Source organism: Argiope bruennichi, chromosome 4 (genome assembly GCF_947563725.1).
Source record: "Argiope bruennichi chromosome 4, qqArgBrue1.1, whole genome shotgun sequence".
NCBI lineage: Eukaryota > Metazoa > Arthropoda > Arachnida > Araneae > Araneidae > Argiope > Argiope bruennichi.
In genome coordinates, this window is record NC_079154.1 from 101,044,276 (window position 1) to 101,065,337 (window position 21,062).

General features: G+C 24.5%; 1 protein-coding gene across 1 annotated transcript in view; it reads right to left on the reverse strand.

Moving 5' to 3' along the window:
• Positions 1-20,375, reverse strand: part of LOC129966647 (scm-like with four MBT domains protein 2) — a 33,771-nt gene extending 13,396 nt beyond the window's left edge. The window contains exons 1-12 of the mRNA XM_056081146.1: positions 20,229-20,375; positions 18,498-18,589; positions 17,076-17,176; positions 14,896-15,136; positions 12,245-12,333; positions 11,379-11,474; positions 9,081-9,231; positions 4,596-4,693; positions 4,259-4,511; positions 2,589-2,677; positions 2,415-2,483; positions 1,077-1,297 (exon numbers count right to left, since the gene is read on the reverse strand). Coding sequence (XP_055937121.1) covers positions 1,077-1,297; positions 2,415-2,483; positions 2,589-2,677; positions 4,259-4,511; positions 4,596-4,693; positions 9,081-9,231; positions 11,379-11,474; positions 12,245-12,333; positions 14,896-15,136; positions 17,076-17,176; positions 18,498-18,516 — 1,427 coding nt within the window. The 5' untranslated portion in view covers positions 18,517-18,589; positions 20,229-20,375. The remainder of the gene's footprint in view (positions 1-1,076; positions 1,298-2,414; positions 2,484-2,588; positions 2,678-4,258; positions 4,512-4,595; positions 4,694-9,080; positions 9,232-11,378; positions 11,475-12,244; positions 12,334-14,895; positions 15,137-17,075; positions 17,177-18,497; positions 18,590-20,228) is intronic.
• Between the last annotated feature and the right edge of the window lie 687 nt (positions 20,376-21,062).

Consider the following 21,062-nt stretch of genomic DNA (forward strand, 5'->3'; position numbering starts at 1 on the left):
CTTCATACAAATATGTATTATAATAAAAATATTTCTTAAAATAAAAATCAAATTAATATTTCTAAGGAATATTATTATAAAGCTGGACAAAGTGAAAAACACATTTCAAAATTTTTAAAAAGGCATGCCTGCAAAATAATTTACTATGAACTTTTTGAATAAAAAAAAAAAAAGGAATATACTTTTGCAATAAAGTTAAATTTATATACTTGTTACTAAAATAAATAAATAAATAAAATGAAATAAAATAATTTTACATCATTATTTTTCTCTTTTTTTACTTTTTTTTCTTCTCAAATCTTTTGCAAAATAATTTCAATAAAGTTCTAAGAAAATGTAACAGATTTCAAAATATTGGTCAATATATATAAAAGTGAAAATAAATTCAAGTAAATTAAAACCATAGCAAAAAAATAATAATAAATAAATAAAAATAAAAACTGAATTCAAACTTTTAAATCTACTCTGATAAAAATGAAAGTTAAGTGATAATATCTGAAGTCTATAGGATCAAATAAAAATAAAATTTATTAGTGAAGAGATGCAGGTTTTGATGGATGCAGGCCATGTTGTTTATTTCATACTCAATTATGCCACTGAATGCATACTAAACATGCAATGAGAATGGCGAGAAGATGAAATGGCATGTAAATAGAGAGAGTTACATGGCCAACGATCCTTTATGTCAACACATGATGCTATGAAGTTTTATTATATAAACAAGGATTTTTTAAAACTCTGGTATCAATTTTATAAACAAAAGGCCATTTGAAGATTATATGCTATTGTATTATAAAATATATAACTTTCATATTATGATAACTTTAAAATGTTATTTCATTTTATTTTGTTTGACTTTTTAAATTTAAATATTTTATCTGATTTTCAGTACTATTTATTTTATCAGGGATAACAAATTTCAAAAAAGCAATCAAAGGCCTGAAATATCATGAAGCCTGTATCAGTTCCAGAAATTATTTTCAAGTCATCTAAAAATATTTATTTTCCATTCTAGCATTGCCAAGGTTCTCTTGCTGCTGATTTAGAAAGATTCTTCTATATAATGCATCACTCACTTTTCTATACGCCCTTGTTCCTCTAAAACGGGACATGATCTTTCTTTTGACTTATAAATAGAGGGTGTCTGCAAAGGATAGCTATTACTAGCACACCATCCTACAGGGAAAATGTCGAAAGAATTTATAGAGTATATAATATTCTTCTGTTTAGGAGTTTCATTGTCAAAATCCACCCACATCAATGGTTCAACAACTTTTACAATTGTAGCAGCATAGATCTAGAGAGAAAAATAATAATATAATTTAGTGATTAAAATATACACTAGCATTAAAATTACATCATTCACAGAATATTCATTATATTTACAAACACGATATGCTACAGTTGTTAATAATTAAAAAAAAAATTATAATTCCATCATTATATTTTCCCTGTGTTCTATATATATTACAACTATGATAATTTTTTTTTCATATTTATGAAACAAAATTAGATACAATAGGTCATTTTATCTTATATGTATTGAGAGATGGATGGTACCTCCAAAAATTTTTCTTTACAGACATCCTACATTCTGAAATCATTCCTAAATATTTATAACAATTAACTGAGATTTGACTATATAACCATAAAAACTATCAAGAAAAAAATATGCGTTTATAACTAGATACTATTTTATAATAAAATAAATTATTAAAATGACAAAATATGGAATTCTATGTAATAAATTAAAACTGATGCACAAAGAATTTATGATACCCAGTCTTTGATAAGTGCAAAGTGGGGCTGTTTCTTTTAATTCTTTTGCATATTGACTCCATGATTATACAAATATTTGAAATATTTTTAAACTTACAAACATTTTATGGAATTAAAAACAAAGTAGGTATATGAGGAAGAAAGTGCATGTTTCAAGTTTATTGAAAATTGCATTACATCAAAATAACTATATTTTTTTCTCAACGGCATATTTTCTTGAAAGGTTAGTGTTAAATAGTTAATTCATGAGCATTCATCATTTTTTAGCTGATTAGAGACAAATAAATAAATGGAAGGAGCATTACTAATTTTTAATTGAACATTTAAATAAATTTTTAAATTAAATAGAAAGCTATATTTCTCTCTCTCTCTCTCTCTCTCTCTCTCTCTTTCACACACACACACACACTTTTTTTTTTTTTTTTGAGGATGATGAATTTTTTAAGGAGCTGGATATTTGAGATGCAGAATAAAAATATATTAATTTTCAATCTCCTATTGCTGCAACTTTTATCCTTCTGAGTAAAATAAATAGAATTAAAAAAAAACTTATCATATTGAAGAAACAATCATCTTTCAACTTAACATATATTATTATATTTCTCTTATAAAAGGAAGCACTCAGGCATACTCACATTATTGGGATTGAAAGGATCAGCAGTTTCAAGCTTCATTCCAGTTTCAAAACCCATATTCATAAAGCACTGCAAAAAAAAGCAAGTAATGTGAAAAGTACAGAAGATTTCTGAAATACATAGCATTAAGCAATTAGAACTCACAATACATAGTATTAAGAAATCAGAACTCACCATAGGAAAAATGTCTACTGGAGCTGCCTCAGCTTTACAAAACTGTAAATAATCATCCCAAGAAAATTTGGAACCATCTGATTTATAACCTTTAAAATAAAAATATAATTAGTAATGAAAATGACCTTTGTATTTTAGATAGAACAAAATGAATTTTATAAAAGAATATGCAAAGAAAATACATATTTATTGTATTAAGGTATAAAATTTCAACATGGAACGCACATACACATTCTATCAAAATAATTCAAGAAAATAATAATGATATTCCAATACTGTTACATAAATTACATTATTTACTGTTTACAAAAATTGATGATTTACTATATATAATTTTTTAAAATCAAAAATTAATCAGTATGGTGATTAAATAAAAAAAAATTAATAATCTCACTTTAAATTACAATACTTGAATTTAATATAATGAAAAACAACATAATGAATATAATAATAAAAATAAAAATCAATTAAGAATAAAATATGAAAAACAAAATTAATTTTATAAATTCATCATTTAAAAAAAATGTGAAAAATAAAAGATTTCTTACTAACAAATAATATATGCATAATTAAATGAAACAATCTCTTCCAAACCCCTCTCCCATGCCTAAAAAATATAATATTTGGGAAAATAACAATTAAATAACAATAACAACTTTCTTAATCAGTAAAATAAAAAGGAAATTGTCCTCTAAAGAGTAAAAAGCATTTTATATGGATACAAAATAACTATGTAACTGCACATAAAATCTTATATTAAATGCGAGTTATAAAAATGCAACACTTATCAGTTTAATGTAACTGAGCATCATGCTCTGTTATCTCATAAGTTTCCTCAATCAACTTTTCAAAAAAAAAATCCCAGTTTAATTTTATTTTTCAGAACAAATTGTCTATTTGATTTAGACTGATGACAACATTGTTCATATTGCAAAATGTATTTAATAGATTTTATATGTTACATCAAAATTTATTTCACGTGTATATTTCAAAACTTTATTTTTATTTATTTATTTTTTAATATAAACACATATTTCATCGATTTTACTTTCACTTATTTAATGTAATAAGCTATTTTACTGAAACCATAACATAAAATTCTTAAGGTTAATATAGATGCATTTAAGTATCTTATAGTGATCTTAAATATCTTACTATATAAGATAATATAATTATAATACTTGGCTTCATATTAGATCCTTCCATTTTTATAAATCAAAATAATGAAATAAATTTATGGGTAAATTAACAGTTTTTTGTAAATATTCTCTTTTTATTTCAAAAGAGAGAAAAATTAATATCTATATTAAATGTATATGGAATGCTTTCTGTTAAAGAAAATAACCATCAAATACTTAAAATCAAAATGAATTTTCCCACTCAAGATTCTAACATTAGTCATGAAATAAAAATGCATTAGTAAACTATTAGTTATCTATGAATTTAATAAATATTATGAATTAGCCTAATTTATTTGAACATAAAAAAAGACAGTTAACATTCAGCTATTCAACAAGTATGCAATGAAATTAAGTAAATGATGTTACATGTACCAAATGATCCAAATCAGCATTTACATCTTAAATAACACTTCATGAAAAAAATTCCTCAATTTGTACAACAATATTATTGATTAACTTCAAAAATATGAATCACTAAAATAAATTTACCTTTAGGAGATTTCACTTCCAGTTCATGCTCTTCAGCCCATTTAATGGGAAATACAAAAGGAGTATTTGAATTACAGCATAAAACAGCATTTGTTACTTGCTCATCAATATGGTTATCAATAGTAACTAAGAAATAATAATCATTCACAACTTTGGTGACAGTTGCAGGGCAGATTTCAGCGTAATTTTGTATGTTGACTGCTTCTAGTTTCATACCTTCTTTAAAAGTAAGTTTTTCTAATGGAATTTTAGGCTACAAGACCAAAAGTAAAATAATTAGATTTTGTCATATAGGATAAAGTATTTTTTGTGCATGTTTAAAACTTATAATACATACTTCAAAAATATGTGATGGAAAAGGAAGTTTTTCTGCTTCTTCAAAAGAATTCTGTAAAATCATCTCCCATTCTTTTTCAGAATGTTTGCATTCTATTCCTAAAATGAAAAGGTTTTGTTTTTTTCTCATGATAATCAGTAAATTCATAAAATGAATGAAACAAAGATGCATAAACATAATTAATGATGATTTTTTGAATTTTGAATCTCAAGCACAAATACAAGGAGAAGGAAACCCAGGAAATAAATTTTTTAAAGCAGGAACTTATACAATATTCTTTCTTATTTCTACTAAAAATAAAGATGAATGTGTGAGTGAATTGGTGCTCTACAGACCAGACTGTTTGAATTACAGCTACCAAATTTGGCACATTTTTACCATAGAGAGTGGAAAATACACCTCAAAATGATTTTTTAAAAATTGTAATTAAAAATTTAACTAAAATTTGTCATTTCCAAGAGATAATTTCCAAAAATAATACTGCATAAAAAATAAAATTTACACGATTTTTTAATGATACCAATTTAACAACTGTGCGAATTTTTGGTGAATTTTGGCAATTAAAAAAAATTTGCCTATTTTTCAACAATAGATTACATAGTTATTCTGAAATTCAAATTGTTTTGATTGCTACATTAAATACATAATCGTATGAGTTTCTTCCATTGTTGAAAGTTAAAGAAGAAATATTCTGTTTAATATCTGTATACTTTAAGTGATGGATAAAAAAAGTGTAGTTGCAACACTATAAACTTTATAAGATCGATAAACCACACATTAACAATCTTAATAGCGTCATGATGTCATGGAACTGGCCTCCATTAGTAACTTTCATAGGCAGAGCTTACACAAGGCAATAACAGTAACATATCTTTAATCTGACAATTTCATTGTATCATGTATAAGAAATTATATTTAAATGATTTAATTGAAATTAAAGGTAACAAATATCCCTGAGCAACCAGCTGGTCACCAAAGGCGACTAATAAATCTTAAACAGTAATACTTAACTTTTAAAAAATATTAACTTTAATACAAAAATAAAATAAAATAAATATAATCTTATTTTCACAGTAATTATGCTTATTAAATTTAAGTGTTTAGAATTTATTTTCTATGGAAAGTAATATTAGAGTAGATAGATATCTTTGCATCATTGTTAATTTTAAATAATTTCCATTTTTATTTTAAATTTTAAAAAACTACATTCAAACTCAGCAGGATTATAAAAATATGTCAATAAAATTCTTAAGATTATATTTAAATTTGAAAATGCAATTTGACAATTTTTTTAAAGTATTACAGTAAATTTAATCATATAAATTTTTACAGAAAATATTACATGATATTTTTATTTTATAAAAGTCCTTTCTATTATTGCACCCATTGTTGCTGTATTTTAGTATAAATGCAAGATAATGTCTACATATAATTTTCTAACTTTGTTGTTTTCTTTAGATTTGGTATCTTTTATAGGAAGTAAATAAATGATTATGTTTCTCTAATTTCTCATCTAACAACCAACTGAAACAACAAAAGTGTTACCAAATGGGTTTATTAACAAGAATTATACATGGGCCTTTATATCCACTTCTAATGAAATGAAATTCTAACTTGATGCATTATTTATAAAAAATATTCTGAATAAAAAAAAATTCAGGGTAGCCAATTCAAGGATCATGCTTTTATGTAAAATCATAAATTACTTTTTTTTTAAATATGGAGGAATATTAAGTATTTCAAATGATTTATTAGATTCATTTTGGATTTGTCAAAGCAACCATTTCAGAATCCTTCAAAAGAAAAATTGAACCAACAATGATTTCCTGTGCTTTATACCCTTTATACTCATCTACCCCTTATATATATATTAAAATTTTTACAGTAAATCTTGAAACAAAGTACTTCTTTTATCAAACATTAACAATGGCAAAATCATGTGAGGGACAGATTTGATGAAACATTAAAATTGGGTTCAACTTCCATTATATCAATAAAAAGTACAATTACAAATAATGGTTAAAATTAGTTTTAAATAATTAAATTTTCTTTTTAATTTCATATTATTACCATAAAGTTATCTTTTGGATTTTTAAATGATAAAAATAATTGGTTGATAAATGTTTTCGATCAATCAAAATTTTGATAAGTTTTAATTAATAAAAAATTACTTAGATTTTGAAAAATCCCTTTTTTACTGAGAATCTACTGTGCAAGTAGTGAATACAAGTTAAATTCCGTAGCTCTAGATCTAATACCCTATAAAACTTTTTTTACCAATTTTTGATTCTTGTAATTCACAAAAAATCTGTGAGCCTAAAAATATTTTTTACACCAAGAATTCTTAAGCAAAATTTTTCAAATCCTCATTAATTTTTTATAATGTGTAAAAGAAGTGTCAAGTGCTCCAGAAAATATATTAAATAATGTTTGCTATGCACAGTATATATATTAAGCAAGGCCTTTTACTTTTTTTTTTTTTTTTTTGCTTAATTTTATTCAAAATTATTCAAAGAGTTCATAATATGCTATTTTTATCAATGGTATTATGAATAATCTAACAATATTTATATGTAATTATGTAATAATTATATTTCCATTTCCATAAAAAGTTACATTAAACCTTTTTATTTTTATTTTTACAGTGATAAAAGAATGAATAAGTGTATCAAAAGCATTATTAACCCTTTAAAGGGTCATTTTTTTCTAGTCATATTATGTTAAAATATTTTTAGGCTTGAAATTAGAATAAGAAAAGGGATTCATTTAGCTTACTAGATAAGTTTAATTTGATTAATTAATAATTAAGTGACAAACCAAGACACATCATTTTGTGTGAGATAAAGAACTGAAGCATCTAAGTTTCTGTCTTTTTTTAAAAATTTGACAGAACTTGTGCCAACTTAAATAATTTCATACAAAGATTGATCAATTTGGTGGGAAGCATACTTCCAACAGCCTTAGAAAGGGTTAAAAAATAGAGTAAAATATGACTGATGTTTTATATAAACACATATAAGAATAGATTTCAATATCTCTCATTAAATATTATCACTGAACATTTATTATGGGAAGATAAAAATATTTTGGTACCATAGAGAAAAAAAAATTAATATTTAGTTAAAAAAGTTTCTTGGAAATTAATTTCTGAATCTGTTTCGTGAGCTAAATAAAACAAATTCTGGAAAATATATGTAACAAAATTCAGAATGAAATATTGTACCTGTATCTTTAAATCTCAATATCAATCATTTAATACACTGAATTCATATAAATTTTCAACATTTTCACTTGACATATTCTAATCAGAAATTAGAGTTAGCTGAAATTTAATTTAAAAATGTGCTAATATTTTAATGTACTTCAAATCTGAAACAATGCTCCTTTACCTTAAAAAAGTAATAGAACATGGAATTTCTTTCAAGGTTCAGGATTAGAAATACTAAGAAAAATTTATGAATAAAAAAAATCGTCACATTCTTATATCAAAATATAAATTTAACAAAGCACTCTTGACTTCTTTATAGAAGCAAATTTGCACTCTGGGTAATTTCTTCTCAAATGTGTATCCCGTTCATAAACTTTTATGCAAAGCAGTTTATATACATATGTATAAAAATGTATAAAAAATGGTTATTTTCCCATCATATATATATATATAATATCTCTTAAAATATTAACTATATATATATATATATATATATATATATATATATATATATATATATATATATATATATATATATATATATATATATATATATATATATATATGACGGGAAAATAACCATTTTTTTTAAATTTCTTTGAAGACAATTGATATATTTTTAAGAATGTTTCATCATATTTTTTTCCAATGTAAAATCTTCACAAAGGTTTTGCTTTGCTTTTGAAGAGAAGTACTTATTCAATTTTGCAGGCCATAATAATAATTTAAATACGATTTTATTCCAAATAAGTTTCTGAAAAAAACATCAAACTGTTCCAAATTTAATCGTTTTTACGATAAAGAATTCATTGGTCAGCCCACATTAATTTTTTTTCCTACCACCAGTGAGTCTTTCTGTTGTAAAGTTTAGAACTGGCAAACCAATACTGTCAAAGAAGTCATTAATGGAGGGTAACTGTAAAGAAGTAAAAGATATCTTTGTCATCTTCATCAGCAAAATTCAAAGCAGGAAAAACCAATTGCACCCAGCCTGAAAGCAACAGAAGAGGGCGGAATAAAACATCTTTGCCTATCTGGAAGTAGATTTGATTTTCAGAAAAACTTGTCACCACTGCTAGGAGAGTTAAACGTGCAACTAACTGTAAGGATTTTTTCTTATTTTTTCAGTCTGGGTATACAAACATACACAAGCATACTTTAATGACAGCAATTTTCAAAGTCATACCTAAAAATATCATTGGCAGAAATGAAATTAAACATCTAGAGTATTAAGTTAAAATTAGATAAATATTACAAACAGTTTAAGAGTTGATTACCTTTTGGAGGACTATATTGCAAGTTGTTTAATTTGGCAAAACCAACTGGATATAAATAGTCAGAAAGGTAAAATAACCACATGTCACAATTAGAAGCTTCTTCACAACCATCATAATGGAGTAACAAACGTCCACCAATATTTTGTTTTATCTTTTGAGAATAGAAAACAATAAATTACAAACTAAATATCTAAAGGGAAAAAATATTTCACAATTTTAAAATCTAACAGGGTTGCCACTTAAATATGGAAAAAAAATTCCAGTCTTTTTCCTTGTTTTTTTTTCTTTCTTGTACATATATTCAAGATACAAGAAAATGCGTGAAAAGCACTAATGTGCTAGTTATAATGGAATATGGTTTTAAGGAATGGTGAAAGCAAGGAAAGGAAACAATAGTTTAACATTATTCAAAATAATAGCATATTAAAAGAAAATTTATATTTACATACAGAAAAAAAATATGTTTATTTATTATCAAGAATTTAGCAAGACAAAATTTAAATATTAAGAGAGGGGACATGTTATCTCTCAAGCTTTTTAATTACAAGTCGCACAAAATTAAGGACTCAGGTGAATTCAAACACAAAAAAATTTTTATTATCATGATACTAAACATTTAATGATTACTTAACAAAAAACATTACAAAGCAAAGGTAATTTTTTTATTTATTCTTTTTTGCCAATCCAAGTATTTGGGCATTAACTTCTGCAGATTTTTCAGCCATCAGGTTCGTGGAATTAATCCTTAAAAAATAAGGTATAACATTTTTACCTAATATACATTTTTTAGCTATTTCACTTGCAGTGAACATATGTAAAAATATTTCCGATATATCATTAAATAAATTAAAGGACGAATGTGATGTAACAAGCTTTAATACCCGTAAAAATTCAGCTTTAACTTGATTGTTCTTGGACTAAAAAGTTTGAAACCAGTTTATTTTCAGACATTATATCTGACACTTTCGGATTTGGCGTGTCATTTCTTTTAGATACTAAGTCTAGTATCAATAATGACTCTATTGAACTGGCATGCAGTCTGGTATCTTTTCTTCTTTTGGCATGAATAGTAAGTGCCTGTTTTCCCATATTTTTTAGGCTTATTATCTTCTTACAAAGCAAGCAGTATGAGACAGATTGATTTTGTAGAACTCTTTAAACTCGTTCAGCAAAATCAGGATTGTTTTTGTTTTTTGATCCGTCCAATTTGTGTCGCATAATAATTTTGAGCCAGCAGCTCACTGATTTAAAAATATTCTCTAATCTACTTTAAATAATCTCACAGTTTCTCAAATATTAAACAAACTATTCAATAAGTTCAAATATGGTAGACTAAACACTACCGCACTGCTTCTGCAAATTGAATGTTGATAATCCTGCTGGAGAAATACATTCTCTTCTTTCGCGCAGTTACTTAAGTCTCAGACGCTCTCATTAGTAGCAACTCTGGAATCTCATGGAAAAAGAACGACTGTCTCGCAAATTGAAGCAGGAATAATCTATACAAGAAAAAGAGTGGTGAGTTTCCACATTACACAATCGCAAATGGCATATTGCTTCGTATTTGGAAGTTATGACTACGATCTTTTATTCTTGCAATTTTTAGAGATTGGCATTATTTGGATAGGGAAAAAAATAACTAAGAAACTTAAAATTTCCTGTATTTTCCCTATTTTTATGAAAATTTTCAAATTTTCCTATATTTTTCGAATTTTTTTAAGACAATTTCTTAAATTTTCTGGGTTTTCCCTGTTCTCCCGGTGGTGTGGCAACCTTTTTTAAAGAAAAATTGATATAAATAAAATCTTAGAAAGGAATTTAGAAAATTATAAATGAAATTAATCAATAAAATATATCTCTGGTTGAAAATTAAAAATATACATTAAAATAAAATAAATAAACATGTACTTAATTTTTGAAAATAATGTTTTTCAGTAAAAATCTTAAAATCTAGACATATTTTTATTTATATTTTTATAATATCTCACATACATCAAAAAGGAATAAAATCTAATATTTGATTAAAAGTTTTTTCTCCCTAAATTAAAAATACTTATGCATGGCTATTCTTTATTACATAGCATAATTATGAAGAGCTAGAACGGATTTAACAAAAATTCTCTGATCCACAATAACTCTAAAAAACATGACAATGACAATAAAAAGTTTTATTAAAATTAAAGTCAGAATTTAAACATAATATATAAATAGGATAAAAAAGAGTTTAAAAATAGCTTAAATAAAAATAATGATATCAGAAAATATTACTAATTTTAAAATAATTAAAATCAGACATACCGTTACAATCCATACATTATTAGGATTATCAATATCCATTAATTCCAGTTTCATGCCACATTTAATTTGGTCGATTGGAATAAATCCAGCATCAAGCTAAATTTAAGAAGGAAAAAAAAAAAAACAGTTATGAATAATTTAATCTAAAACCTATCCAGTCAAAATCTACCAATTCAATTGTTTATAAATAATAAGTGAAAGTCATCAAAGAATTTGAAAAACTTTTCAAATGAAAAACTTCACTTCATGGTTTGTTTAAAAGTTAACTTTTATAATATTATAAATTAATTTATATATTAGTAAAAAAAGTAATTTATATATTATTTAGCAAAAAATCAATTGTATTGATGTAAATACATATACATATATACATTAATTTAGAAAACCATGAAGAAATAGAAAAATGATGAACATAAAAAAAAGGTAAAGAACATTACGGCTGACATTTCCAAATTTTGAAACTGAATAAAAGTGACACATTAATTAATTTTGAAATAAAATAAATAAAGAACAATTAATTCTACTTAGAATTACTTACCATTTTAGTAAAAACTGACTGAAGCTAGGAAATTGAATGGAATACATAGAAAACATTAAATAATTGTATCCAGAGCAATAATTTATCCCTTATATAGAATGAACAGAAAGGCTTAAGGCCAACATAATAGTATAAGTGAATGATATGACTATCAAAATTTGAAGCTTAAAAATATTTTGTTGAAAAACCTATTATGAGAACTAGTTACATAAAATATTAATTGAACATTTTTAAGGGCATTAATAATGACAAATCAGTTGGTTGCCAAAGGTGGCTAGTATATCATATATCATATAAATAATATAATAATAATTTGAAATATAATTACATTTTCAGACAGAGCTGCAGGTATACTCTCAGTACTTTTCAATTCTGAAGACAACAAAGCAGTAACATTTGGATACTTTTCAAGAAGTGCTGTAAAAGCAATAAGAAAATGCTTTTAATGTAATAATAATATTATTATAACTTATATCACAATCAATCAAGTGTGATCATGATGAATTATATAATAAAAACATTCATAAATTTGTAAAAAAAAAAGACACATTTTTACATTTAAAAAAATTACCCTTTACTAAAATTATATAATTACCACAGTGTGTCATATTTTTTGCTTTCAAAGTTAAAAAAACAAATAAAAAAAGATTGACATTTAATAACATAGTATAAACTGCAATATACAATACAATCAATAGAAGTGATAGACACAATGAAAAATTAGTGCAGCTCAACAACTTCAAATTTATTTTTTAAAGTTATACAATGGTGCTCAAAATTGTGGACACTTTTGAAAATCGTTGTGTTTTCTAACTTTGTATGTTTATAGAAGATGTTACATTTCACAAAATACAAACTCTTATATATCATTTTAAAGAGAATTCAATGCTGATTTCAATACAAAAAGCAAAATACAAATATTTGTAATACAAAAAATTATTCTTACTTTAGCCTGAATAACAAACACAGTGATGAAGTTGATTGCAATTTCTTGTTTTCCTGACAAATCACTGTCCTTGTTCTGGGAACAAGAACAGTGATTCTAATCAAATGTTAATAACTGCTAGCAGAAGCTGACATCATGTTTAAAGTTGAAACAAGTCTTTATTATGCTTTTTTCTGTAGAAGGAAGACTGTTTTTTATATAATCAAATTGCAAGTTAGAAATTTTGTTAAACTTTTTATTATATAGTTGGAATTTTTGTAAATATTTCTAATATTTAGTCAAAAAGCAATGGCATCAAATAAAAGAATAGACTGGACACCTAGAAAGAGAACTAATATTATTGTGTTACATGAATGTGGCCTTTCCTATGCTAAAAATAATAAAAATAAAATAAATGCATTGAAAATATTTGAATTTTGCTTTTTGTATTGAAATAATCATTAAATTCTCTTTCAAATGATATGTAAGAGTTTGCATTTTGTGAAACATTACATTTTCTATAAGCATACAAAGTTAAAAAACATAAAAATTTTCAAAAGTGTCTGCAATTTTGGCCACCACTGTAGAGACACAAAATATTTTAAAATTTCAATCAACTCTTTTTTGAAAATTGAAATATCACTCTAAAAAAAGTAAAAGTAATTTACAATGATGAGATTTTTGAAATTAAAAATAAATACTTTTAAACAAAAATAAAGACTCTTAAAAATTCTTTTTCTTGCGTCACATTTTAAATCATTTTTATGATTCCTGAAGATGATTTTTGTGTTGGATTTGTTAGACTTTTGCCATTATCATGGGAAAAAAAAACAATAAAAAAGGATTTGATTCAATACATGAATTGAAGAATAGCCTAAAGTTCCTTTGATATATACAGTCTTACAGATAAAAATTTCATCGTCAGGCAAAGAAGAAAAGCTTGTTGAAAGTGTGTATATCTATAAAGCTAAGTAGAGTTAAGTATTACTAAGCGATGCTTATATTGTGTTGATATAAATACACAAATACATAGAAATTAATTCTTGAAATTAAAAATATTCCCTATTTCTGATTACTGTTATGTCTTTAAAATATGGCAAAAAAGTAAATAATAGGTGAACAGAACAAGCCTAATTCTCAGCTCAACAACACTGAATTGATAATAATAATAAAAAAAAAAGCCTTCAATTGATCAGCATCAGATTATACGATGAAGGTTCAATTTCCTGGGATCTGTAAACAATAATTGACTGCATTTTAAAGCAAGCATGCATAATTAATATTATAATGCATGTTAGGTATTGCACTTCCACGTTAAATAGAGCAGTGATTATTACAGGATGTGCAGTCAAAATGGAAAGGACATATTGGAAACATCCCCATTGCAGAGATTGGTCAGGAAATACCATACATAAATCTCTGAGACAAATAAAATATTGTTAGAATTTGCCTAGTGTTAGTTCATAGAATTTTATATGTATTATTTATGACATATGACATCATTTCAAATTTTACATTTATCATTAGTGAGTTATAAAGAAGCAGAATTTAAAAGTCAAAGTATACTCTGGTTCATTTCACAAGGCTTACTCAGATGTACTGAAAATGTAGTTCATTTAGAGGTTCTTGCCAATCAAAATAATTATTTACTAAAACATATAAAGGCATTTTTTGCAAACATTTTATATTTACATAGTGAATATTAGAACAATCTAGCAAATCAAGAAAATTCTTTTATTTTTATAGCATCATAACTTATTTTATTAGAAAATTCTTTTAAAATCAAGTATGCTATAGGGAAAAAGAGATGTGACACAAAACCAAATTTTTAAACAATGTTCAATTCAAAATCAAGAATATATTAGACAATATTAATAATATTTACTATTTTTGAAACCTACAATAAAAATCATTTTTTTGGTACTATAACATATGCTTGTTAGTATATATACTATAATATATATTTCAAATAAGATATGTTTTGATAACAAGACCAATAGAGAAAAATCATTCGTGCAGAGAATGCAATTCAACAATTAAATAATATCTTATACCTTTAGGAGGATGCAATTTCTTAGAATTAGTTGAGCACCATCCAATTGGGTGAAATTCTCCTGATTTGATATTAAACCAGAAATCAGCAGATCTATCATCACCATAACCTACATATCTGAGAGTTAATAAATCTCCACATGTCATTATCACAGATGCAGGCCAATACATTGAGCCATCCTCAGGATTTGGAATTTCTAATTTCATTCCAACTTTAAATCCGCTTTCCAAACTATATTCCACCTAGAAGTAAATATAAGCATTAAATAAGCAAAAAGAAAAACAAAGAAGTTCCAATAACTTTAAATAAATAATTGCATTAAATTAACATTATAAAAAAAGAAAGAGGAATACCAAAACATTAAAAAAATACAGCAGGGATAAAAAAAAAAAAAAAAAACTAGAAATAGTAATTATATAGCATTTTTATTATCACAGAACTATTTGACAAAATTTTATAACAAAATACTTGTCAATAGATTTTTTTTATATATATGGCAGACTTCAAATATAATGACAGTTAACAGAGAAAACAATTTTAAAGTATTATTTTTATGATATTAGAATGACGATTTGCAATATTTCATGTTTAAGCGCTGTAATAATTATCAAAAAACACAAAAATTTATGCAAAATGTTGCTTTTATATTAGTGTGATATTTACCAAAATATGGAGAAATAAACCAAGAAAGATAACTTCACATAAAAAAAGAGTAAATAAATTGAATATCTTTATTAATCATAAAGATGAATGTATGCAAGTCCATTTGATCTAGAGCTACCAAATCTGGCACACATACATTCTCTGAGGATGAAAATAAACACCTCAGAAAGATTTTAATTAATTCAAAATTATGCAAAATTTTAGGGCTGCTTTTTTTCCCCAGTAACTTCCTAAAATATTACAGCACAAAAATAACTTTTAAATCACCTTAAAATTCAGAAAATTATATGCTCAATAATATTTTTTTTTGGTATGTAATTTTTTTTCTATTTAAAAAAAAATTAAGTATATTTTAAAATAATATATATTTTTTTTAAAGTGAAGCTGAGATTATTTTCATTGTTACTACTAATGTTTCATTCTGGATTTTCCAGTTGTTGATGACCAATATATAATGACTTGGCTTATTTTCCCATGTTGAATGGGTTCCAGTATATAATATGCTTCTAATAAAATTTTATTGTTCTTAATTAATATAATACAAAATCAAACAATGGTGGGAAAAAATTAAAATATAATAAATAGCTATAAATAGGAAATTAAATATATATATATGTATAGCAAAATGTATAGGGAGGTGTAAGGCTTCTAAAATAGCATCAGTTACACATCAATGAAAATTTGAAATTTAAAAATATTTTGCTGAGAAAACTATTAAAGATATATTACCTAAAATATTTAATTAAATTTTCGGCAATTATTAATTTTAGCAAATCAGCTAGTCAAGAAGGATGGTTAGTTTAATAATAGGATTATTGTGCTTGACACATTTCATATGCATTTTTATTGCTATTGAACTAATGGAAAAACTATCTCTAATTCACTTTTTTATAATAAAGAAATGATGCCAATGGCCACGCCTGGTCTAAAAGAAAAGAGATAAGGAATAGAGTTTGAAAACAACTGAAATATCTGTATTTAGGAAGTTTTATGTGCTTTAATAGCAAATAAACAGTTTACTAGCTGTAATGACCTATTTGGAAAAATAAAAAAGGACATGATAAAAAACAGCAAGAAATAATAAATTAAAGATTTAGCAAAAAAATACTTCAATAGTTGACGACTAAACCAGTGACAAATATTTTACATCTCATTCTTAAATATAATAATATGTACTGCAAGACAATGAGGTGAGAAAAAAAAGTATTTTTTGACATAACAATTAGTATAAATATTATACATCATTTTAAAATAAAAACATGACAACTGTTTCCTTAAGCAGACATAATATGCCCCAATAAAAAACTTTTATATAAAAAATTAAAACAATTTTTGAAATATTGAACAAAAAAAATCAGACTAAATATCAGATAACATGTATGCATCTAAAAAAGTATGAAACAAAAAACAAATTATTATAAAATTTTAGAATTTGTGAAGATAATATATAAGAATTATGTAATGATATATCAGAAATGCTTAAATAATACATAATTCAATGCAAGTTTAAAATATTACATGAGTAAAAGCAGTTGGTGGTGCAGCTTCAGAATGAGTATCTTCAAGATAATCCTGCCACACAAAATCCGGATCAGTGCCATCAAGAAATGTAGAATTTCCTATAAATAAGATTATAATACAATAAAGAGTAATTATATCAGAAAAATATGACAAAATAATGTTAATGTCAATTAAAAGCTTGACTAAGAAAGAACATAAAAACGTATTCACAAATAAATATGTAGATTAATATTCTGTTTAAAATTTGTTGAATAAATTTTTAAGCAAAAATAGAAATGCTGTTTTTTATATATATTACAATATGTACAATATTTAGAAAATATTAAATATTCAAAATATTAGAAATTTAAATTTGTAAACAGACATGTAATATTTATATATAAATTTTCATTCAAACTGCTATTATTAGTTCAAGTACAATATAAAAACTTTTTAAATAATAAATGTTGATGTAAAAATGATTTTTTAAAACAAACTTATATTATTTTTTCACAGCATACATTTAATTAAAAAAATTAAATCTGTAGGGTATGAAAATGTGACAAATATGAAATGTTGGCCTAATTTGACTTCTTTTTATCCAAATTATGAATCCAAGTTAATTTAGCCTTTTCAATAAATTCATATTAATAATATATATGTTACAATCAATGAAATGAATTGACAATTATTCATACTAAATGCAATTACGATTATTAAAAATAACAACTTAAAAGTTTTAATTATTATCCATAATAACTATTATTAATAGTAAGCACAGTCATTATTGATAGCAAAATAATCATGTTAATTGTACCATATATATTACTGCCTAAATTGTTGAATTGCTCATTCATTTCAAATAAAATTCTAAAATGGATATACTATTCAAAGTTAATGTAAATAAATTGTTAATAGAAATGCAAAAACATATATTCAAAATATATATATATATATATATATATATATATATAATGCAAAACATGCGTTAACAGTTGCATGACTAATAAAAGAAACTTTTGAAATTCTAGAATTAAAGGCTTTTTATGTACAAAAAGCGATGATGAAATTGACATCTGTTTATACTGCGTTGCAAGAGTAAAACAGCAAAAAAGAATGAAATTTTCCCTTCAGTGGTTTTTATAATGAGATTTTGATAAAGATTTCTTTGACATGTGCAAATTTAGGATAGGGAAATTGAAGTAAGAATGTTGAAAGCATTTAGGATTTTTATCCCTTTACTCAGAGCATTAGAACTTGCTGAATCAAGAGTTTTCTAAAGCAGGTGTTAAAAGTAATTAAATAAGAAGTGGAATTGGATCAGGAAATAAGAGACTATTTTAGAATGAAGTTAATATTAGCTAAATCAAGATAAAAATTTGGAAACTAACTAAGATTTAACTTAGATTTTAAAATATCATTATATATGTGCAATACTACCTTTCTGTGGAGATTCCATGATACTCAGATTTATAATATTTTGTCAAAAACAAACTTCTTATATTGAAATTTCATAAAAAGATCATTCCAATCTACAAGAGAGAAAAAAATATATTTATAAACAGATGAACAATTAATAAATGTTTCTAAATATTAATGCAGAACTAGCCAAATATAATATATCAATAAATTTATAATTTAAAAGCATAGCATATAAAATAAAATTAAAAATTAATGAAAATTTAATACTTATGTTCTAATTACATTCAAACAATTAATTACCAAAGATATAATGCTTATTGCAATTAGCAATTAAATGCTAAATTGTCATGTTAATCTAATGATTATATTTGTTATCAGTATGCTTTTAATTCAAAAGTTCATCAGTAGCATCCAATTAATACACAAGTACCCAAAAGTCCATTTATATACATTTAATATTTTGAATTAAATTTTAGTCACTAATACTATGAAGTATTAAGCAACCAATCAAACACATTTTTTGGTATTCAATCTCCCAAAAACTGTAGATAACATTCTTGAAAATAATTGATTAGGTGAAACCTGTTAACAGAATGCCAAATTAAAAATTCAAGAACTTTAACAGCTAGTAAAATTTTTTAAATCATTCACATACTGTTGATTTATACTCAATTTAATCTTAAGATAAATTTATGCAAAAATAAAATGATCCTGAAAAGAAACAAAAAGCGTAACATCTTAATCATTATGAAGATGCATCATGTGGGCATTGAATAATTGTTCTTCAAAATTATATGCTGAAATAATATTATTTAAAAATATTAATATTCTACACATGTATTCCAAATATCTTAAGTACTTCATGGATCCATAAATGAATCAATAAATGAGCAAATACCCCAAAAAGATGATATAATTTAAATAAGATAGTAAAAAAAAGCAGTTAAGGGCTTGATTGTTTTTTTAATCCATTAAAAGACAAATATTTATATTAAATGTATTTGTCTTATTTACAATGTATTAATCATTTTTATTTATTAATAGTCTCTATAATTTTTTTTAAATTTGACAATGTACAATGCAATTTGTAGCAGAAAGAAAAAAAAATCTTGCTACCTTACAATTACCTTCAGGATTTGCTATTATTTTGTACAATTCAGTATTTGTAATTATTTTGAATAGTTTATTATTTGAAATGTTTAATATTTTTATGATTTAAAAGACATGAAAATAAATAGTAACATACAAAAAATATCTCAGTCTAATTAACATATTATATAATAAAATACCCGTTTTTTTTATATAAACATGACATTAATTTATATACTGTCAATATTGTAAGACAATTTTGTTTTGAAAAATTATAGCAGGGTCTTCATAGTACATCTGTCATTATTTAAAATATATTTAAAAATCATAATAGGGGGGAAAATTCAGATTTCTTTTAAATGATTCACAAGTGATTATCTGAAAAGTTTTAGGAATATGAAAAATATTTAATTTTTAAAATAGTAAATTATTGATTATTATTCATAATTTATATACGCAACATATATTAAAATATAAATAAAATATGCATCTAAGAAGTGTTGAAGAACTAGAACAGGATGGTAGCAATGAAATATACTACATAATTCAATTCAGTAAATATGAGTAAAAACTCTAAGCTATTTTAAAAATATTTTTTTTATATAAAAAAAGAGCAAAAAAAAGTTTTAAGAAAAAAGAAATAAAATAAAATTAACCAACTTTTTTGTAACGATCCAAACAAAAACAAAAGAAAAAGATCATTTATATTTCCGGAATATAATAGCTGCAAATGAAAGTATTCGCTATAAAAAAAACATCATTATAATTTCTTATAAAATTCGCGAGAAATCAAAAAAAGATTATTTTTTCCGAGTTGCGACGTTAACGACAGGATGAAAATTATTTACAGCAACGCTAGATTTGGCAAATTAGCACGATCGCCTTCTAGCCAAACAATGAAGTTAATATTATTTGAAGTGACAAAAGTTAGATCAATTTCTACTTTCTATCTTACTATGTAAAGGAAATGAGCATCTACATATAATTCTGAGAAACAATGGAGCAAAATTGAATTGGCAATAAAAAACATAACTAGCAATTTAGCGTTATATTCATTTTGGCGCAATGATGATAGCGACTGTATTTGCAACCCTGTTCTATTCTCCACCCTTTTCATCATTTTAAACCAATCAGTATCGCGAAAAAAATCGGCTTTCCTGGCTATGCATAGTATTTTTGATGCACTTCTTTATAGGAAACCTCAGACTTCCGGCATACCTATCCGACTTCTGGGGAACGTTTTGCCGAAGGAAATCTCCGAATTTTTTGCTTTGCGAATGGAAATTTCTGGATTTTAAACAATGTAATTGAAAGTTTTAAGCCATATTCAAAATTTTCTATTACCTCAATTGAAGAAGCTTTTAAAATGGAAAAATTTGCTTTTTTTTCAATCTTTAAAAATTTAATTTAAAATGGAGGTACAATAATTGCGAACCATAATATTTGGTACCATAATTTTTTAATGAATCTGATTGGAGGTGATTAATAAGCTGA